We start from the raw sequence: 23,277 nt of genomic DNA, 5'->3' as shown, positions 1-23,277 counted from the left end.
AATAGCTTATATCTGCTAATCCCAAATGCTCAGTCCCTCCCCTCATCCTCATCCCCATGGCAATCACAAGTCTGTTCTCTATGTTATGAGTCTGTTTCTGTTTCATTAGATAGGTTTGTTTGGTCAGATTTTAGATTCCACATGTAAGTGATACCATTCCTCCTTACTTAGTATGAGAATTCCAGTTGAATCCATATTGCTACAAATCACATCATTTCATTCCTTTTTATGGGTGAGCAGTATTCCATTTTATACATCTACCACATCTTCTTTATCTCTTCTTCTGTCAATGGATATTTAGGCTGTTTCCATTTCTTTTGACTGTTGTGAACAGGGAACATTGGTATCATCTGTCTTGATATCACGTCAAGGCTTCCCATTTCTTTGGCAGACTTCCTTGACAAAGAGACAAGAGGACCACTAGCAGTCCTCAAGGTTTCAAATCCAGAAAGAAAAAAAATCTCTCATCACAACAGTCCAATACAGAAATTGGTTCTCAGACTTCAGAATGTCCTGGGCCCATTCCTGGATCAACCCATCACTTTGGCTTGGTAGCTTGGATGATCTCATAGGTCTGTCTAGGGTCACAGGTTTATCACTGGATGCAGGGTTGGTGTCTGTCTACCCCAAATCCTGGGACCTGAGATTAGGGGAGGGCTGGGTCTCTAGAGAAAAACTGAGGTGCTATTACCAGAATAAGGGGTAATGGCTGCCAAATAGCTATCTCCCTTGCGGTAGAAAAGATGAAGAGCATTTGAGCCTGAGTGAAACTCGGGGGCGGGGGGCACAAATGGGAGACAGCACCCCACACTTGAATGTGGACAGAGAAGGTGCCCAATAAATACTAACAAAGAAATGAATGAATGTTGGTTCAGACTGTCATAGAATAATGAAGACTGGGACCCTCTGGAGCATAGGATACATAAAGGAATATTGAAGAAAAGATGCTAGACCCATACTGGGAAGCACCCTTTGAAGCGCCATGCTGTTTTTTTTTTAGGCCATGAGAGTTTTTGAAGGTCTTTTGATCAGGGGTGTGCCATGATCAAAATTTGGAGGAAAAAAACCTGGAAAATTTTAAAGTGCTATACTAAGTGAGAGCATTAATTTTTTGTGGGCCAGGAGTGCTCTCCTTGCCTGTGAAGGTTTTTGCTTGATCTGAAAGTCCTTGAGAAAAGAAAACCATGAACATGTCATTCAGAAGAGTAGCAGCAGGCTATCCTATCGGAGCCTGATTAGATATACCCTCTCCCTTTCAGGGCCTCGAAGTATGTAGCCCCACCCATATGAAGGTGAAGGTCTGAACTCCAAGACACTGGAGTTTCTCAGACTCACACCTGTGGGATGGTTGAACAGGTCTGGGTGCGGCCCCTCGGGTGTGTGAACATCTTTCTTAACCAAGGAGCACTTGATGGCATGCAATTTTGTATCATGATTAGGCATGATTTATGGGCATTCTTTATTACATCTGACTGGGGGGTCCTCGATGAGAATTGCAGGGTGAAATGTCTCAACACTGATGCATCCCCAGGATGAGTCAAATCATCAACTGATGACTTGAATCAACTGGGGATGGAAGAGTATGGGCAGAGGGCTCTGAATGACACAATTTCATCCTATTCTTATGTGGAGCCGTGGCTGCTTCTGGTCCAAAATGGAGAACAAATGTCAGAATTGAAAAAAAAAGAAAAGATATACTTGCTGAGCTCAGGCATCAAGGTTTCTCTTTTGGTGAACTTATTCCAGGAGTGATCACAATAGAGTAGTCTTGTTCATTTTATATTGCTGTGCATATTTAAAATCTTCTGCTTGTCTTCTGAAGCAACTTTTCTAAGAGGTGCACTACTAAAATCTTTATAAATACTCAACAAAAGTATGAGGGCTTTCAAATAAAGAGAAGTGGTAGACAGAGCTCATGGGAGTCATTTGAGGATGGGGCAGGGGAGGGGACATTTACTGAGCTTCCCTGATACAATGACTTCCCCTGCTATGACCTGGAGGCCTTGTCCCAGGACAAAGTCCTGGGATTGTGGATCTCACTAGGTCCTGGACTTGTTCCTGAACCAACCAGTCACTTGGCTGGGTGGATGTGATGATCTCACAGGCCCAACAAGGGCCACAGGTTCACCACTGGATCAAGGATGGATGCCAGCCCACCCAAACCCATGGAACCTGAGTGGGGGACTCCCCAAAGAAAAACTAAGCTGCTGTTAGCATTAGAAGGGGTACTGGCTGCCAAGGAGGCAAAAACAACAAGAAAGCCCTCAGGGTGAGAAGAACTTAAGTACATTTGAGGGCCGAAGTTCCTGAAACCTTCCCCAGAGTTGGGGTAGTGTAGGTGTCTGCCTTTTGAGGTTGAAACTCTGCTCTGTTACTCATTAACTCAGTGACTTTGAACAGGTTACCCAATCTAATATTTGGCTGCCTTTTCTGCAGGAGAGGGTACCAACAGTACCTATTTGATGATTGATTTGAGGATTAAATGAAATGATGCATGTACAACAATTAGTGTAATGGCAGTGCTCCCTAAATGAAACTGACTAGGTCACTGTCATCTTGACATGTAACAGGTCAGCTCCACTCCCTAGAGGAGACTTGGGTGACAGTCAATAAGCAGATCTTAGTGGAACTCAGATATTTTCCATCTCCTAAAAGCACTCACCCATTGTCTGCTTTTAGTTCTCATGCTCTTTCCTCTCTCTGAATTTTTAAAATCTCGTGAAGCTTAAGGGGGGGGGTTAAAATGCCCAAAACTCTCTATTTTGGTGCATTAGTAGAGCAGGCTGGAAACACTGGTTCTCCCACAAGAAGACACATGCTCCTGGGATTTCCCTGGCAGTCTCAGAAGAGCCTGAAGGTCTGTCGTCAGCAGCTGGATCAGGGTGGGAAAAGGGACCGTTTTCAAATTGTTAAATTTTTTTTTAAAAATTTGCACATTATTTCTTCTTAGCCAGAAAAATATGGCTGAGCCCTCTAGCAGGGACTGCTTCCTTGCTGTGTCCTCAAGGAAGCTGGAACCAGCCAAAGACTGCAGCTGGAGTCCCCGGGGCTGCCCAGAGAACCGGGAGTGTCTGCACAGGGCTCCACAAGTGGAGACGGGAGCAGTTCACCTACGATGAGTGAGCAAAGGGCTCCTTGGAGGAAAGGTTTTAACACCAAAACATCCTGTTCTTACTCCAGCCACTGAAAAACCAAGCTGTACTTTCTGAAGGGCTCACTATTGCAAAGGGCGTAAAGAGGAGGTTGACATAGTTCTGAGGAGGGAGGGGGCTGATACGGAGAATTGAAGAACCAAGTCAAAAGTGGAAGGAAAATCTTCCACCCCATTAAAAAAGTGTATGTATTTATGTAAAATCACATGTATCTATAAAGAAATTTAAAAAAAATTAAGAGCATATGGGCTCTAAAAGCAGACCCATGTTGGAATTTCAGTTTCATCACTTCCTAGCTTGTGTGATCTCCCTGATGCTCAAGTTTCCTCATCTATAAAATTATAGTATTTCAGTTCAGTGCAGTTTAGTCGCTCAGTCATGTCCGACTCTTTGTGACCCTATGGACTGCAGCACATCAGGCCTCCCTGTCCATCACCAATTCCCAGAGTCCACTCAAACTCATGTCCATTGAGTCAGTGATGCCATCCAACCATCTCATCCTTTGTCGTCCCCATCTCCTCCCACCTTCAATCTTTCCCAGCATCAGGGTCTTTTCCAGTGAGTCAGCTCTTCACATCAGGTGGCCAAAGTACTGAAGTTTCAGCTTCAACATCAGTCCTTCCAATGAATATTCAGGACTGATTTTCTTCAGGATGGACTGGTAGGATCTCCTTGCAGTCCAAGGAACTCTCAAGAGTCTTCTCGAACACAACAGTTCAAAAGCATCAATTCTTTGGCCCTCAGCTTTCTTTATAGTCCAACTGTCACATCCATACATGACTACTGGAAAAACCATAGCCTTGACTAGGCGGACCTTTGTTGACAAAGTAATGTCTCTGCTTTTTATTTTATTTTATTTTTTTTATTTTTTTTTTTAATTTTTTTTTTATTATTATTATTATTTTTTTCCAGTGGGTTTTGTCATACATTGATATGAATCAGCCATGGATATGTCTCTGCTTTTTAATATGCTGTCTAGGTTGGTCATAACTTTTCTTCCAAGGAGTAAGCGTCTTTTAATTTCATGGCTGTAGTCACCATCTTCAGTGATTTTGGAGCCCCCCCCAAATAAAATCTCTCACTGTTTCCACTGTTTCCCCATCTATTTGCATGAAGTGATGGGACCAGATGCCATGATCTTAGTTTTCTGAATGTTGAGCTTGAAGCCAACTTTTCATTCTCCTCTTTCACTTTCATCAAGAGGCTCTTTAGTTCTTGCTTTCTGCCATAAGGGTGGTGCTATCTGCATATCTGAGGTTATTGATATTTCTCCCAGCAATCTTGATTCCAGCTTGTACTTCATCCAGCCCAATGTTTCTCATGATGTACTCTGCATATAAGTTAAATAAGCAGGGTGACAATATACAGCCTTGACGTACTCCTAGTACGTATAGTATTTCATTCACATATTTTTAGGATTCAGTGAGTCACTACATGTATAATAGTATCTGGTACCTAGTAAGACAGTGGTAAATGTCAGCCGATATTGTCACTTATTGAGAGAAGAAAGAAGCCTAAAGGTTAAGTGAGTAGGAGTACAATTCTCAGAAAGCCCTTATCTCCTCATGTTACAATCATAGTGATCTCACCTCTCTGTTGCTTTGTGTTTCTTTCTCTCCCTTTCATGCCTTAGTCCTTACTGTCCTTGTGCTTGGGATACTTTTCCATTTGCCTAAGTAGCAAACTTCTATCCATCTTTCAAGATCATCTCCAATGTCACTTGAAGATTTCTCTGGTAACTCTTTCTCAAAGAGAAAGAATCAATCTTCCCTGGGGCCCAAGACCTGCCACACACAGCAAGTGTAGCAATAGCACATGGTAAACTCTTGTTTCTTGTACACTAGTCATCAACAAGGCCAACTGTGAGTTCCCTGGGGACAGAGATCATGATTTATACCTCCTGGTCTAAATAGCTCCTGGCACATAAGAGGTCATTGTCAAGTGTGTGTTGAATGAGAGCATGAAAATGGAGGGTGACTGCTCTAAAAAGATGATGGCCCCTCTCTAAGGAAATACAGAAAGGAAATGGACCAAAGCTGCATCCTGGGAAACTTCAGTTGGACACAAAATTCCCTTGGTGAGAGTGTTAGATACCAGGCCAAGTTCCCATGGGACTGTATGGAATTTCCTCTAAGGGTCTTGAAAAAGGAAGACTTCTTATTTTAGGGGTGATTCTGATGTGGGTTTGCTTGAAGACAGGTCTCCAGTCTGATCTGAAGTTCATAAAACCACCCATAAGTAGTTCAGATGACCGAGAAGGGTCTTGGCTCTTGGTCAGCTGGTCATCCAGATGGTTTCCTGTGTTAAGCACTAGCAAGGAGGCTGGGAAAGAATGTGGCTGCATGTGTCTGAAAGGAGCCTGGGAAGTCTCTCACACAAGCCTGAATGCTGGAACACAAATGAGTGGAGTAGCTTGCCAAGGGCCACAATATTACCGTGTGTTCAAGCACCCATGTCTAATGATCCAACTTCTTTCTTTCAACCAGAAGTGTAGAGAAGACATGAAGGAGGGATCAGAGTCCACAGCAGTGCTCTCCTGCCTCCTGTTACTAGGTCAGTCCCAAGGGCCATCCAGCATCTGCCACATGCCAGGTGCCAGGTCCTGTCCTCATGGAGGTATTAAGAGGGTGACATACAATGCCAAACATCTGATGACAAATAATGAGTTCACTTTAGGTTTAAAGTACTTTGAAAGGGCAGAATTGTGTGATTAGGAGAAAAGGTAGAAAAGAAGGCTGGTTCCCCTTCACTGTCATCCCTTCATCTAACACTGGCAAGGCAGGCATTACTTACCCACATTTTTTAACAGATAAAGGTTCAGAAAACACAGAATAAAGCTAATAATAAAGTATTTTCAATAATCTACTCCCCCAAATGTGAAAGAACATACAGCTATGGTGTTAAAAAAAAAAAAAACTTTTAGTTTTAGGATGCATAGAAGAACAAGAGATCATCAAATGTGATTTGGTGCTTAGAGAAAGGACATATGAATTCAAGTCTTGACTGATTTGCTGGCTGGCCTCGGTAAGGCCTATTGGTTATCTGGGTTTTAGAGAACAGAGGCTGGGGCAGGCCTCCTGGAGTCAATGACACAAGACACTTTACAATACCCAGTGTGACAGGAGTTGCCAAGTGCTGTGGGATACATAAGTCGAGTTTGATCATTTCAACCAAAAACCATCCTGCTTTGGTCCCCACTGGCTGACAATGGCCAGGTAACACAGGGTGACTTTCTGAAAGATGCAGCCTGGCTGGGCATGGCTGCGCACTCTCTCAGGCGATGAGCCTGCCCCACCCCGAGCAGGAACTGTGCTGGTTAGAGGCTCCCTTGGCTGCTGCACAGGCTGAACTCAGGCAATCCTGACTTGCCCGGCACAGTTAATGAATTGCAGCTTAGCACAGTGCTATTAAAAGCAGGGTGAGCCAAAGACACTGACACATTTGGGTAAGAGAGACACACGGTATGAGTGGAGGTTGAGACAGAATCGAGAAAAGAAGGAATGGAAACACTGATTTAACTCCCCAAAGTGCAAATGTGTTTGAGATCGAAGAAAATCTTTCATTTACATGTTTTCAAGTGTCAATCAAGTCCATGTCTAATCAAGGTGCTCTTAGGATCAATCATATGGCTGGAAATAATAAATGAAAACACCAACCACAAGTCATGACACAATTTGAGCTCTGTTCTGAGTGGGCAGTTAAAAGCAGCAAGAAAATGAAAATCTTTCCCATTAAAGAGATGTGAAAGTGGAAGTGAAGAGAATCTGGTGGAAAAACCAAGCACATAGATATAAGATATAAATCTGTACATTCATTTCATTCTCCACATGTTGGCAACAGTTGTCTACATGTGCCACTCAGAAGGTCTCACCCAGGTACCCTGTGACCCCACCCATGTATGATGCTTCAGATGCTGGGCCAGTTTTCCAGGGCAGGGTATGAGCTCAGTGAAGGAAGGTGCGGTGAATCTGTGTTGTTCCTGTGGTAAACCAGCCCTTACCAAGTGGCAAACAAGGACAGGATAAACAGTTCACATGTGACTCACATATTCAAATAGGCATCCCTCAGAACCAGGCACCTACTCACTCACCTTCTGCTTGCCCAGGGCAAGCTTCTGGAATCAGAAGCCTTGCCCTCCATCCCCAAAGTCCTGGCTCCCTTGCCCCTCTCCTCCTGGCTCCTCTGCTCTCATAGCAGAAGCTGGGAGTGCACTGTAAACCTGGCTCCCAGGCTGCAAACTCAGGATGTACCTGGAGGGGATGTGATGAATGAGACAACTCAGTAACACGAGCTGGCCCGGGACAACAAGTCACAAGTAACTGATTTATTAATACAACCCTGGGAGACACACCCAACTTTGTGACAGGACTGTCTACACTCTGGCTCTTTGGTTATTCCAGACTGTTAATGGAAGTTCCAGAAAATGGTTGATTTGACAATCGAATTTAGGAAGAATAAAATATGTTTCCCAAGAGATAAATTCAGAAACAGTCATTGGAATGTGACTCTGCAGCTTAATTGTAGTTCACGAGCAGCGGACCTCTCCCTAAAGGAAACCAGAAATCAGCACAGCGGTTGTCGCCAGGGACCACAGGAGACCACACTTGTAACTTCTGATCATGGTCTTTGCTTATTTGAAACAAATATTAAAATATGCATCACATCAAAACAAAACTTTGTCAGAAATTCAAGAGACAAACATACCACCAAATGGAAAAGTCATTTAATGCAAAAATCATACTTCCACTCATTTCACAGAGATTGTCACATAAACCAACCAAATGTAAGAAAGCCAAGTTTCAGAAGTCACTCAACAGAAACTATATTTTCTTTATAGATATGCTTAGTGACATGAAAGCACAGTTTTTTTTTGGTTTGTCTGTTCTAAAGCCCGAACATGGCAAAATTGTTTTATGAATAACAGGGGAAAAGTTCTATTCTAGTCACAAGTTACTTTTTAATTAAGAAATAGGATTCTACACACCAGTCAATATTCAATACTGAACTGAAGTTTAAAACAGTGCATTTACGGTTTTTTAAAAAAAACATTAAAGTGCCATTTTTAAGTACTTTATTGATATTATATCACACAGCACTTTATAATATACTCAAAGGTAGCCTAAATTATGAACTAAACATGCAAATATTTTCTTCAAAGTAATGGACAAAATGTCTTTTAGAGTGCTTGTGAACACTAGCCTAGTATGAATGACTTACTGTTTATGAGTTTGATCTTTTTTTTCAACATGACTCTTAATAAGTTAATAAGGAATATAGCTGTAGATAGTAACCATCTGATAAATATGAACAAAATTTCAAAATGGCACTTAATTTACATCTTTGATCATTCTGATCATCTGTCAACAGCCCCTCTTGTTTCTGTAATTCTCAACCTTTAAATCTTAAAGGCTGTCAAGGCTCAGCAACTGCCAGCTTATGTGGGTTTCTAGAAGACAGTCTGTGTCGTTATATATGTAAATGTGAGCTGTACATACACACACACATACACACAAACACATACTAATACAGATACACTTAAGAATCACCAGATGAACCTCTTCTCACAGGTACAAGGTTGACCCTGGCATCTGGATACCCAAAGAAGCTGCATGCAGGGTCTGTTTGGACAATTCTATAGAAATGGTTGATGTGGAAAGGTGCTGAATGTCTTGGCCCCTCCAGGACTGCCCAGGTAATTCTGACACTTTATCACTCCTCTTGGTTCTCACTGACTACACTCGGTAGAATTCTGATGTAATAGTAATTGCTATACTTACATGGGTCCAGGACTGTGCTAAGGTCCTTAGCCTTGCTTGCTAAGGCATTCTGCCTTGAAAGATGTTTTCATCTTGTAGTGTCCTGTAAAACTTTTGTAAAATATTAGTTGTGACCTTTTCATGTGATAGATTCCCCCCCCTATTAAGAACTACATTTATCTTTCTTTAAAAAAATCCACAGTTCTTCAGCATGGTTTATCCCTTTCTGCTACTAGCATTACTTTACACCCAATCTTTTTTCTTCTAAGAATACAAATCCTTCCATTAGGAGGCCACATTTTAGCCAGGGCTGGCTCTGGATGATGTGTGGATTCTCTACATGGCCTCTCCCTCTGCTCTAGGAAGTTCCTTAGTTAGATAGGTACTGTAGGCAGTAAAAAGAAAAAGCTAATTATGACTTGGTGGAGTCTGGTCTCAGGTATGCTCAGGTTTGTGTAAGGTCTCAGGTTTGTGCAAGGTCCATTATTCCATGGCTGTTGTCATTGGGAGGCTACACTTACAGAAAAGTGATTCTGCACCCAGCACACAAGCCTGTCAAACACATTTGAAGCACAAGAAGATACATTTTTTAAATGCCGACACAGGGTGTGTGAGAGGACACACAGCTGACTTAAAGGAGTGGGGAAGGGTTGTCTAGGTAAATAATCACTGTCAAGTTTGCCAGATATGACAGATAACTCCCTAGAAGAACACCCAGGCCATTCCTTTCAAAGTCAGGTAGTCAAGAAGCTGTTGATTTTCCTCAACGCTGGCTACCTACTCGGGTAACATGATTGCTCATAAAACATTCAATGCTAGGGGGAACTGTGAGTGCCATGACAGCCACTGTTGTACCTAGGAGTTCTGTGTCTATAAAGGGGAGTGCTCCAGATTTTTCTTTTGGAAACAGGAGCCAGAAGATGAAATGTGCCAAGACAGTCATGAGTAGTTGATCGTGTTACTTCAGTCGATTATTTCGGTCTCACTACTCCTCAATCATGGATGTTTTTAGGATCTATACAGTCAAAATAGTTTTTGGTGTCACTGGGGATGCTGCTTTCAAGAGATACAAGCTCTCATGGCAGAAGGACCTCCATCTGAGCTATAGGCATGGCATACATAACTGCAGAGTCTTGGCAAACCTGAAATGACACTGTCACTAGCATGACTTTGTGTTGCTAATACCAGTTGGCCAATACCTGATTGTTCCATTTTCTCTCTTTCTCTCTATCCAAAAAGGACTCAGCAAGAGGACATGAACTGGAATTATGCTGGAAAAAAAAACAAAACCCAGTTTGGTCTGACATAAGGAAATACTTATCGTCTGTAGAAATACTAAAAAACCAAGCTAAAACCTGGCTCCAATCCTGGGACACCATGGCTGGCAGTGCTATACAGGATACATGCCTCTATGTTCAGATTTGAAAAGAGAAGAGAATATTATCAGTCCTGAGCAAGTCAGGACTTCACTTGCCTGGGGAGTTGGGGGAAGACTGTGAAACTAATTGTCTTTTCAAGACATGGTATTCTGTAGCTATGGAATTCTGGGAGTACCTGGAGGAGGAGTGAGAGACTGATCTTGATGCCCACAGAAGACTCAGGCTATGTCTGCCCACCTGATCCCAGGGCCTTCCAAAAGCAACATGAGACTCCTGGGAAAGCTCGGAGATTTTGGTCCACAGTATTCCACTCTGTTACCCAGTTCACTCCCCTAATCTGCCCTAACATCCCTTCTTCCAAAAGACAAGTGTCAGAAATGAGGAGCAAAGGTAGTGGAGGGCAAAACCCATTTTCAGTCCTTAAGTTCCTTCTTTTTCATTGGCTCATATTCTGAACAGTGTCTCCAGTTCTGTAGCTGATGGGGAGGAGGGGAGCCTGGCCAGGGAAAGGGAAGCAGAGCAGCCATCTGTCAGGGCCCAGCATTGCCCAGAGAAGCCAGGAAGGGCTCTACCTAAAATTCCCATTGGCGCCAGTCCAATTTCCCTCAGCTTCAAATCAGGGCTAACTGAGGAGGCAGGGACATGTTTCCAAAGTGGTCAAGGTGGGGCCAAATGTCTACAGGTACGCTTCAGTAAGGAGCTCTGAAAGCCAGGGTCTGGACCTTCTGGCTGCCCCCACAGTAGCTCCAGTTAAGGATCTGATGGGGCAGGTGATCTAAAACGTCAAATGTATTAAAAGCATTATGTTGCACTCTAGTTAGAAAGCACAGTGGTACAGAGTGTGCTGGTCCCCAAGCTGTTCAAAGTCTGCAAGGAGTACATGTATGCTGCCCCTATGTGCCTTTTCTTCTTGGGTTTTCAATAGTAGCTTCCCTGAGTCCTATCTCAGTCTTCTCCAATCTTAATTCTTATTCCCTCATCCATTGGTAGTGTCTCACTTGCTCTGGGTTGGGTAATAGCTGTGTCATCCCTGAGCTGATGGAATGAATCACAACAAACTCCTATTACCTTTAAAGTCATCTAGAAAGCTATAATAGCACAATCTTCATCCCTCTTTGGAGTTTTTTTCTTATTTTGGAGCCAGAGGAAATCTGAGATGAATAAACATGTTTAGGAAAAAAGGAAGCAGCAGCATATCAAGAACTAAATATCCTAAGCCAGTTTTTCTTAGAACCTAGACACACAACATTTGCAAATTTTAGCTTGGACTTGGTTATAAAGCCTTATAAGATGTGCCAGAAGAATAAGATACAAGGAGCACACAATTAACCCATCTTCTGTCCTGGTACTTTGGGGTACCAAGAAATACACCTGAGAAGAAAAATGAAAAAAAAAAAAAAATCTAACCCTTGGCCTCACCTGTTTAAATCCTGAGCTTCATCTTACTACTGGGTAGGAGTTCTTGGAAAAGTTAATTGCCTGAAGATGCTCTTTCCATCTCCAAAGCCAAAGCCCAAGAAATGCTTAAAAAACCACATCTAGATAAAGAAGACTGAACACCATTCAGGTGACATGTCCACCACCAAGAACCAGCAAGAATATGTGAAAATATCTTCTTCCTCAAGGCAAGAGAGGGGCTGACCTTGGCTCTCTCTGACCATGTGTCCCCCTCTCTGCCTCATATACACACTTGTTCAGCAATCAAAGCTTAAATGTGTGAAGCAACTAGCTTAAAGAATATCAAATATAAAACTTTGCCATATAGTATTTCAAATCACTCTATTTACAAATTTATCTTTTCAAAAAAATGTAAAAGATACAGTAATTCAACACAATTCAAGTTTTTCTTTTCTTCTTTAAAGTTCCCTCAAGAGGAATTCCGGAAGCAGGACACACTCTGGAACATGGCTGCCATTCCTGTAGGGCTCCCAGGGAGCCTGACAGTCCCTCACTCTGGAGTTGGTCTGCCCAGAATCACTCTTGCAGGGACATTCAAGTGTGGAAATACTGGGACTCTCTTCTTTGGAAGCCAAGTGGAGTTGAAATGTCCAGGCCAAACTTCCCCATCCAAGGTGGTCTTCCACAAGACCCAGCCCCTTCTGGTCCAGGAAATCCTCTTTCTCAGAAGGTACCCATTCCACCTTCCATGCCCCAGCCTTGTGGCGTCCTCCTAAATCACAATGGCTTCTGATATTAGTCTCATACCCCAAAAGCCTAAGAAACAATTCCCTTTTTCTGAGTGGCAGTGAACATGTATGTCCTTTTAAACTGGAGGCCACGGGGTTATTAGCTCAGGAGTCATGCCTGAAAACCTCCAGGGGACCAGTGCTGAGCAACACAGGGCATGGCCAGGGGAGCTGGTCAGTGGTAGGCTAGAGGCAGGCAGGGGCAGGAGGAGGGAGAGGTGAACGGGAGGGAATGAGAGAGATAGACAGACGGTGTCCCTCTTTAGGAGGCAGCATGTTGCCCTCTAGAAAACAGACACGAGTTGCATGCAAGAACAGAAATATTAAGCCTGTATGTAATTTAATCTCACGAGGTTACTAGAGTTTGCTCCAAATATATCCTGGTGCTGCTGAAATTCATCAGAAAGGGAACGGTTCTCAGCTGCTATTCCATCTGCCCCCAGGTAGACCTGGTTAATTAAAAGTCACTCAGTTGTGTCCGACTCTTTGCAACCCCATGGACTATATAGTCCATGGAATTCTCCAGGCCAGAATACTGGAGTGGGTAGCCTTTCCCTTCTCCAGGGGATCTTCTCAACCCAGGGATCAAACCCAGGTCTCCTGCATTGCAGGCGGATTCTTTACCAGCTGAGCCATCAGGGAAGTCCAGAACTTGACCAGGTTGTTGGAAAACCATTCAAAAAATGACTGAAAGGGGGAGGAGGCAAAAAAATATGTCACGCAAAGATTTTGTGTTACTTTTTGGTTTGGTTTAGAGTAGGCTGGGTTGCCATGATTATGAGGTGATGGCAGCCCTCGGTGGCAGAGAAGTTCCCAGCTTGGGAGGGGGGTCCTGGAGTGTGTTCTCTTGCATGAGAGGACTGGACAGAATTCTGTTGATGCTGGGCCAATGGCTGCTTGAGAATCGGTGAGATTGGATCTTGTGTAACCAGTGCCGTGACCCCTCTCCATCCTTCATGCAAACAAACAGACCCTGCAGCCTGGAGCACTGCAGGGCTCAAGTATTCAGAGGTGGGGTAGAGTGAGTGTCTACTGTAAACAAAAGCAGTGGACCCAGCCTAGATCTCAGGCCACTGCCCAGCCCTGTCAGAGCTGGCTACACTGCATGCTCTTGGGGACTACTTGTATCTCACTGACTTCCTTTTTCAGAAGGTTGGGGTTTGGATGACTGTGAAAACAAAATGAGCACAGCCCATGTAGGGTGCTAAATAAGAGACATGGCTCTGTAAGCCTTTCTCGTGGTTATCAAAATCAAATGGCCTCCTCTGCTGATTTCCTTCTCTTTCTTGCAGTATCACCGCATGTCAGCTGAGATGATCGCGGGGATGTGTGACACCAGAGTTTACGAAAACGTTCATGCTGACAGGTAGCAGCAGAGTCAGTCACCCTGTATTTCTCAGCGGCAAAAAGCAATGGCCCACAACACTGGAATCAGCAGTTGTCGTGGATACCGTGGAAAGCTCAGCAGTTCTTCCAGGGCTCCCGGTTAGAGGAACTCCACGTAGTTCTCGGGTATGAGGCCTGTCTTTCCATTCAGAGTCCCCTCCAACCAGCCAGGCTCCTGGGACGGATGCACTGTACGGGAAGTGAGCAGAGAGAGAAGATGACGTTACACATAGGGCAAGGGGCGGTATACGGACCGCGCCGGTGTGGAGGAAGCGTACAGATCGAGTGCCGTTGCTCGCTAAGGAACATAATTCTTGAATTTGTTTAAACCAGAGGTTTTTCACCCATTGGGGGGACCTGGTGAAGGTCATTCTGAACTTTCTCCATAATTAAAAGGAGAAAAGACACAGACACTCAAATTCTACTTACAATTTTAGGAGTTTCATGGACTTTGCGAAGTTCCTGGTTTTAACTATAAAGAAGTAACATTTCAATTTTTTAGGCTAGAGGTCACAGTCATGATATTCCCTCTCTATATTTACCTAGGTATCCATCCATCCATGTACTCATCTACCCACCCAGTGCTGACTATGTACCAGACAAAGTACCCATGGAGGACTGCTGAGAACTAGTCCTTAAAGATACCTAGCTCCTAATCATTTTACTTCCCTTCAAATCCTGACCCTCTGCTTCCAATTTTCTTGCAAATTCCCTCTGCATTTTTAAAAAGTATCTTATAGTCTTTGAATGGCCCTCTCTTGTTTCCAACCATACCCTTCCTTAGTTTTCTTTCCTGTTCTCTACAGTTTTCCTCTTTCCTATATACAAGTCTGAAAGTTGTCCTCTCCCCTCTCTATTGCAGTTTAGAAAATTTCTACCCCTTTGATTTTTCCATATCCAAAGACTACATACCCAACATTCTGTGATATGACAATCCATCTCCATGGAAACCACTGTGACATTGTAAAAATTACACACACAATCCAGCTGAGTCCGCAAAGCAGTCAACAGCAGGAAGGGAAAAAGAAGGGATCATGGACTTGGGAGAGGGGACTGTTCATGTTTGTGAACTGGGAATATACAAATCACTCTTGGGTGAGGCAGGATATTTGCTCCTAACATTTTAGGAAAACACCAATTTTTCCAAGATTGTTTGGAGAGAATGAATTCCCCCCTATTCCCTTCCTAGGCTAATTAAATGACATCCTGAGTTCATCTTAGAAAAACATTTCCACCCCCAACACTACAATACAACACTAGTTTCGGTCTGTAGGGAAAGAAGGAAGAACAGAGACCAAACAGACTAAATGTAGAAGCAGCAGAAGGATCGCCACTGAGGCTTACAGAAGATCAGTGTCAACCTTGGCTAGATTTTGAAGGCTTCTGTAGGTAAAGACAAGATCAAACACCTATGAGCTGGCCTTCAACATGTTTGCATGCTTTTGTTTCTCTAGGAATAGATCCAAGTAGCAAGGGTACTTTGGATTCATGACACCACACAGGGAGAAGTCTGGGAGAGAAGTTCCATGGAAGAAAGAACACAACACAGCTTAAAAGCAATGCAGTGTCTCCAATGACCAAGCTCTCTCAGCCCACCACTGAAATGCTAGCACCCAAACACCCCAGCCTCCTGCCCATCTATCCAGCTGATACTTGTCAAGATTACTTCAGTTTCTTCAACCTATCAAGTGGTGATTAAAAAAAAAAACAAACACTCTCTTCCCCTCGGTGGATTCTTTTGGAGGTTCAGGAGCCAACACGGAGAAAGCACAGTGAATGCTCAGCGTGGGTGAGTCAGTAGGAGAGCCTGCATCATTTGACCAGTAATTTGGACTGGTCAGCAGGACTTTCCTGGTCAAACCTGAGTCTCAACAACCTGGTTTCAACAACTACCTAAGCTGGGGGAAATCTCAAATGTTCAGAACCCAAACCAAACAAATCAAACTCACTCCCATAAACAAAAGACCTAGAAAGAATAAATCAACACACAAATTAAAAACCCAAAAAAGTCACCTCCTATTTAACAGCAAAGCTCCTCGTTGAGTTGCTGTTCTACTGGATGCACTGAGTCCATCTCTTTCAGACTCTCTCCGTTCCTGTGTTCAAACACAGTTCGGGTGCAGAGATGGTAATGTGTGCAAACATTAGAAATGGAATTTGCAGAATAAGGGAAGAATCAGAGGGGACAAAGGAGGCCCTCCAAACTAAAGAACGAGAGAAATGCCATGGGGGATGGCAGAGGATGATGTAGCCTTTGGGTCAGACTGCTGACTCAGTGCAGTCAGCAAGCTAGGCCTCACTAGGGCATGGTACCAGACCAGGTGCAACAGAACCACCTGCACAGTTATTAAAACTGCAGATTCCTAGGCCTCATGGCATATCGGTTACAGCAGAATCTCGAGGAAGGGGCCCAGGGATCTGCATTTTAACTCATTCAGAGAAAGTTATGACTTCTCTGTGCCAAAATGCCCCTGCAATGAAGTGATAGTAAGAAATGACGAAGAAAAGAGGCCGCCCCACAACCCCCAGGTTTCTGTCATCTTTTGTTTCCCTTCCTCGCACTTCAGGGCTCAGTTGAAGCCCCACCTCGTCCATAAATATCATCATGGAATGCCATCTACCTGCTCCCTCCCTTCCCCAGGTTCCTGGAACTCTCATCACGCTCTCCCAGCTCCTTCACTCACGATGGACAAGGAGCAACTGTGTGCCCAAGATCCTGACAGCAGGCTGCCCCAAGGCGAAGCAGCACTAGCTGGAGGAGTGCAGACCCCTGTGTGGTTGAATGAGTGGACTCATTTAACAAATATTACTTCAGCACCTGCTACGTGCCACATTCTGTTCACAGTACAGAACAAGAAGAGACTCTGCTCTAGGGGAGAGGCCATCTATAGTAAGTAAGCATGTAATTTTAGGTAAACTGATGAGGAGAGAATGAGACTAAGATAGGGATATGGATGGAGGGCCAAGAGTTTGAAGAGTTAAAACCTAAATAATGCAGAGTGGATGGCCACGCAGTGGGTAATGCAAGTGAGAGGCCCCAAGATGGGGAGAAGCTTGTTGTGATTTCAGAACAGTGCTGTGTAAGTTTTTCTTAAAAAGCCAGATCATCAGTGTCAAACTACTCAAATCTGCCACTGTTGTGCCACAGATAATATGTAAACACAAGGCGTGGGTGGCTGTGCCCCAGGGAAGACTTATTTACAAAAACAGTCAGTGGCAGGTCATAGTTTGCCGACCCTATTTAAGAACATAAAGAAGGACTCAAAAAAAAAAAGAAGGACTCAGAGGCTGCTATGTATCAAGGGAGGGGAAGAGGGAGCCAGAGGGCAGAGGCGGGACCTGGAGGACTTCGTCAATAATTCTAAGAACAACACGAAGCTACTGGAAGCAGGAGAACAACATGATGTGACTTCCATTTTTAAATGATCATCTGGCTGCTGTGTAGTGCCTAGGTAGTGGGGCAGGAGTACATGCAGTAAGACCAGTTAGGCAGCTGGTAGAAATGCCTGGAGAGGCTGGGGAGGCTAAAAGACTCCACTGAGAAATTCTCTTGGGAACCCCACTGCCTGAGATGTCCTTTATCAGCAGAGGAAATCTGGGGCGGCCCTGCCTGCACTCACCCCTGCACTCTACCCCAGGAAGGAAGGATCCGACCCTTCTCACATCTGGATAAAAGCATCCCAAGAACCCAATTTTAGTGAATGCCATGTGAATTTCCAGGTATCACTAGTCGTACTGCTTCTAGATGACTAATGTTCTTGGGAACACCAGTTATTTTTCTTTCCAGTTACTGTCTGAGGTGCTCTTGGTGAAACGCACAGTTTCCTAGTAGACTGGCAAGGGCTGCCACTGGAGTTACTTCCGAGTACTGCGCAGCCGTTACCCACTGCACAAAGTCCAAGAGCTGACTGGGCAGCCGCTCCAGATTCACAGGGGGCCCCTGGAATCCAGAGGCCTGGAGATTAATCATTACAAACAACTGACTTTCCCCTCAAGGAGCCCCTCCCTCTTCATCCTCTTTTCTGCTTCTTGATCTTGAGAAAGACAAGACACACACACAAACACACACACACACACTCACTCATTTATTCTAACGCTGTCATTAGAAAACTTCCTTCTCATTGATCTGATGATTTAATCTGACAGCTACAGAGCTTGCCACTCACACGGCTAAGGCCTTACCTAGGCTCTTCAGCAACAAATTACTGAGCGAGAGAACAAGGAAAAAACCTCTCTGACATGTGAATAGTTCTTTTCTTTAATGTCTACTTTTTTTCCTAAAAAGGCAAAGGGATGGAGCAAGTAGGGTCTAAATAGCATTTTCTGAAAATTGGAAGTCATAAAACATTACCAACCAACTAGATTAAAAACTAGATCGACATTTTGTCAGATCCTTCTTTGACAGCAGCTCAGTGAACACTGAGAGGTGTTGTCTTCAGGGCTTACTGTGGCCTTCTGCCTTTCAGGGAATTGGAAAGGTCACTGGCATTGCTGGTTAAAAATAAACTAGTGTCAGTAATGCTGCTGGGATCCCCGGAGACCACAGGAAGGCCAGGTAAGTACTCTGCCTCTCTCCTGCTATCATTGGCCCTTGTGGGGTGAAGACAATTACTGAGTTGAGGGGCGGGAGCAGTCACAGAACCTGCTGGGAAGGGAAGGACTTGGCAGTTAAAAATCAAGTATCATTTCTTTTTTCAGTTGGCTAGTTCAAAAAGGAGACTTAAAAACTAAAGAAGCAGGGAATGCCAAATGTATAACCCTGCTGGAGATCAGTTGGGCAGTTCCTTCAACAATTAAACATAGAGTTACCATGTGACCCAGCAGGCCCATGCCGTGGTATATCACCAAAGAGAGTGGAAAATCTATGTCCCCACAAAAGCTTGTGTGAAGATGTTTATAGCAGCATTACTCATAAAAAGAGCCAAAAAGTAGAAATAATAAAAATGTCAATCAACGGATAAATGGATAAACAAAATGTGGTATATCCATGAAAAGGAATGGAGTTCTGAGGCATAATACAACATGGATGATGCTAAAACTATAATGCAAAGTGAAAGAAGTCAGTTACAAAGACCCTGTATTGTATAACTCCGTTTACATGAAACATCCAGAGCAGGCAAATTTATAGTGCCAAAAAGTAGATGAGCAGATATCTAGGTGGGATGGAGCAGGCTTAGGATAAATGGGGCATGACTGCTAAAGGGAGCAGAGTTTCTTTGGGGGTGATGAAGATATTGTGGAATGAGATAATGGTGATGGTTGCACAACTCTAAATATACTAAAACCCACTGAAATGTACATTTTTAAATGGGTAAATTACATGGTATATGGCTACCTCAATAAAGTTGTCTAAAAAAAAAAAAAGGAAGAAGGCTGAACTCAGGAAGAGGAGTCCCAAACAAGACACACATGCTTACACAGACCTTTTGTGAGCTTAAACCCACTCTGCCCTGGGATCAGGGGTCCTCTGTGCTGTCAGAGTGAATAGCTGATAGGAACACACCAGGCCCTTGTCCATCGGGGTACTGTAGTGAACTGTGGTTTAGAAGACAGACTTTTAAGCTCTGGATTTACTGCCAGATGTGGGGACCTCTAAATTCTTGCTCATGTACGTACAGAAGCCCCTTCCCTGCTGACAGCATAGCACCAGAGCCCATGCATGCAGCCCACTGATTTGTCTGCCATGAAAACTGTGTCATATTATGGCTGGGCTGTGATTCCCCCGCACATGGGCCTATTCATAAGGGACACTTGCCGAGGACATGGCTTTAGACAACCTTCAGTGGACTCACTTCATCTACAGGTGTGCCAGAACCTAAAAGCTCCAGCTGCTGACAGGAGAGATGGCTTGGCTTGCTGTCTGTACACCTTGATTTTTAGAGAACCCAAATGAAAGTTAATAGAGCAAAGGTTTAAGGACAGTGCTCTGGGGACTTTGAGAACCATACATGAGGAGCTGTGGGCTCACTCCCAGCCCTGTCGGCTCAGATCAAGGGCCACCAAGTGTGACCTGGGAATTCCCCAGGTGCTCTGTGACCTGTTTCCCATTTTATCTACTCAAGCCTGATTATTATCTCTGCCATGCTGAAGGCAGGAGCTGGCCACACAGTGGGGAAGCCCCCTTGCATACAGATGCACTCAAGGCTGGTCCCCAGGAGCCCATCTCTGCTCTGGCTGGGACCTCAAGGCCCTTACAGAGAGCCAGGATCTGGGGTGTTGAGGTGCAGTACCTACTGCCCAGCTGAGCAAGCCAGAGCTGGGTTGTATTAGCAGCTAAGAAGGAAAACTGTCATTGTAAATGATAAGAGCATCAGGGCCTTTCTCTAAAACAGACCTAGTGGAATGATGATCATCATAACAAAAGCAAGACATGGAGAGCTCACTGTGTGTTGAGTACTACTTTAAACATGTCATGTACACTACCTCAATCTTTTCTCACATCCATCTGTTCTCTCTCTATGACAGAGAGGACTGAGGCACAGAGAGGTTAAGTCACTGCTTGAGGCCACACATAATCACGTGGTCAAGCCAGGGATTGCGCTACAGTGGCCTGAATCTCAAGTTCAGGCTGTCCAGTGCTACATGGGAGCCCTGGCATTCCCACGTTTCCAGGTCTCAGGCAGGTGGTAGGAGGTGTGGTCCAGCTCTAGGCAGGACTGCACGGTCAGGACGGGGAAGGAGCAGTGCGCAGTGTTAACTCACCCCTGCCGGGGAACTCTGCCCCTGCCCCACCTGAGGTCAAGGAGGGAGGCCCAGAGCATGGCCAGTTCCGGAAACCAGGCAGCTGGTTTTTGCTTCCTCCTTTGAGCAAAACAAACAGACCCTTTCACCCAGGCATCTAGAGGGATTAATCCCCAAGGAGAACTACATCTGGGGAAATCTCAGCCGCAACAGAAACTTGGGCCTTTCCCCAGAATCCTGATTTTTCTCTCAAGGCCAATAATAAGTTATGACACATTGGGACATCAACTCCACCAATTTTCATTTTTAAAAATATTCCCTTTTTTTTGAGGGAGGAATACAAACAAATGGAACAAAGAAATGTTGCATCAAGCAAGCCCAAGGCCCTTGGGGCAGGTGCCCGAATCCATTTCCCTGCAGGAATGCCTGTGCAGGACAGCTGGCACTTGGCAGGGGTGGTTTGACTCTGGGGTCAACTTCCCACTCTGGGCAACGGGGGAAGGACGAGCAGGGATGCAGCACAGCTTATCTGCCCCAAGCTCACCCGACACCCTGAGCTCACTGGACCATCTCAGAAACTGGCCTCACCTGCCATGGACAGTGAATCCCCTGGAACCCCAGAAGATAGGCAAAGACCCTGCGGCCACAGGCTCCACCCAAAGCTTCTGCCCACTTGCAGGGTTCCTGTTCTCCACTGCTTTGTCTCCCCGCTCTGTCCAGCCCCCTGATGCTCAAAGCCTGTGCATGGACCATTGCATTCAATGCCCATGACATCTCCACAACACTGTCCTGTCACAGTGAGGAGGTGACTCCATTCGTCCTCTCTTGACAGTGATTCCTTGAGTTCTGCCACTGCTCTCTCACTGTGGGAAAAGACCACCCCCCCCCCCACCCCCCACACACACACATATATACACAGTCCTTTTCAGTCTTACCTGTTCTATGGAAATTTTCCTTAGGTGGAAAGCAACTCTGACAACTCCAGTTATTTATTCGAAAAACTCACCATTATCGAAGACCGTCCCTGCTGTGAATGAGAGCTCGGAGTCGTGTTCTGCTTTGCAGGCATACAAGGCTTTTGCCTTCCGGAATGGTGTGCTGGGGGAAAACAGTTTAATGAGCATTTTTAAAAAACCTTCTGCAAGATATTTCATCTCTCTTCCTCTCCTTCCCTGCAAGCGGCCTAGCCCTCTCTTGTGGGAAGAGCCTGACAAGGCAGCCAGATGGCAAAACATGAGGTAGGAAAGTCACAAAGGTCACCAGAGTAAAAACGAGAAATAGGCAGAGAATAGCCATAAGCCCGGGAAAACCACTCCTCTTGTGGGGTCATGTTGTGACAAGTCAAAACTTGACCTGGGAGTCATAAGAGCTGAACAGTTGGGAGGGCAGGCTGGGCCCTGTATGGGGAGCAGGACTAGCTGGGGAGTAGGGAAGTGAAGGCAGGAAAGAATTTCCAAGTTGCTCTTGAGGACACTCCCAGCAGACCATGCTAGAAGCCGGCAATGCTCAAGGAGTTGAAAAGGAGAAATTCAAGCAAAGATGGGTCTGGGCTCCAGGCCCAGGGCTGACGTTAGCTTTCACAGATGTTACTTCTTTCTCATTGGGCTGGTGGAGCAGGATTCCAGAGTTGGAACTCCCGGACCCCCAGGGCAGGGCAGGGCAGGGTGGGGAGCAGTCAAGGTGTGGGCATGATCGTGTGTGTGTGTGCGTGTGTGTGTGTGTGTGTGTGTGTGTGTGTGTGTGTATGAGCATACGTGTGTACACGTGTGTGGGGATGAAGAAGGGAGAAGGGACACTGTGGCAGTTTTTTGTGCCTTTCTCATTCAAGGAGTGCTGACACTCATTGTGAATCAGAAGCACTTCAAAAAATGCAGATGTCTGGGTTCCACCCTGACTTGCAGAAACCAGCATCAGTATTTTTATAAAGCTCGCCAAGTGACTCTCACGAGCAACGAGGGCTAAGAACCATTCTTCTAGAGTAGAGGTTGGCAAACTCCTTCTGTAAATGGCTCACAGTAAACATTTTAGGCTTCGTGGGCCATATGGTCTCTGCTGCTTTTACTCAACTCTGCACTGTAGCATGAAAGCAGCCACAGACAAGATGTACATGGAAGAGTGTGGCTATGTTCCAGCAAAACTTTATACTTATCAAACACAGGAGGCGGGCTGGATTTGACCCAGTGGCTACAGATTATGAGCCCCTGTTCTAAAGTACAAGTTGCAAGCACTGCTAAATCAATTTTTGTCTTGATATTCAACCAGTTCCAACAGATCTATGATTTCTCAAAAGTTTTAAGAAAATGGATGTTTAGCGGTCAAAGGCTGGCTCTTCATTTGCTGAAAGCAACCTCTCTCTTCTCCTAACCTATCTGAGGAAGCATATTTAGGGGCTCCAGGGTAGAGTAGCTGAAGAGCAAGTAGTCCTCTGGGTTAGACAATTATTCAAGAGATACGTATTATTTGCTTTACCTTTATTTGGCTAATGGAGGGCCTCAAGGACCCAGGGAGGCTAAACCTCCATTTCAAGTGGCCGAGTGAGATTTAGCAGAGGAATGGTCTTAGGTAAATCCAGACATGATCAGAAGGATCAGGGTACTTTCGATCACTACAGAACTGTTACTCTTGGAGTCACCAAGTCCAGCTTCCCACTGGGAGGAGGCGTCATGGATGTTTGGAAACCTGTACCATGGCCAGGTATTTAAAACTTTTAGTCTTGGTTCCATGAAAATTGAAGGAA

The 23,277-nt window shown here is 44.8% G+C and overlaps 1 protein-coding gene across 13 annotated transcripts in view; it reads right to left on the bottom strand.

Annotated features, from left to right (window-relative positions):
• Positions 1-7,461: 7,461 nt before the first annotated feature.
• Positions 7,462-23,277, bottom strand: part of ARHGAP26 (Rho GTPase activating protein 26) — a 465,415-nt gene continuing 449,599 nt past the window's right edge. For 5 of the 13 annotated variants that reach the window (XM_061151615.1, XM_061151618.1, XM_061151620.1 and 2 more), the window contains 4 exons: positions 21,547-21,638; positions 20,562-20,660; positions 14,289-14,331; positions 7,462-14,048 (listed from right to left, as the gene is read on the bottom strand). In XM_061151615.1, coding sequence (XP_061007598.1) covers positions 13,856-14,048; positions 14,289-14,331; positions 20,562-20,660; positions 21,547-21,638 — 427 coding nt within the window. In that variant the 3' untranslated portion in view covers positions 7,462-13,855. The remainder of the gene's footprint in view (positions 14,049-14,288; positions 14,332-20,561; positions 20,661-21,546; positions 21,639-23,277) is intronic. The other 8 variants (XM_061151621.1, XM_061151624.1, XM_061151625.1 and 5 more) reach the window with 5 other exon arrangements.

This window comes from Dama dama, chromosome 9 (genome assembly GCF_033118175.1).
Source record: "Dama dama isolate Ldn47 chromosome 9, ASM3311817v1, whole genome shotgun sequence".
Lineage (NCBI taxonomy): Eukaryota > Metazoa > Chordata > Mammalia > Artiodactyla > Cervidae > Dama > Dama dama.
This window is presented reverse-complemented; position numbering and strand designations above follow the sequence as displayed.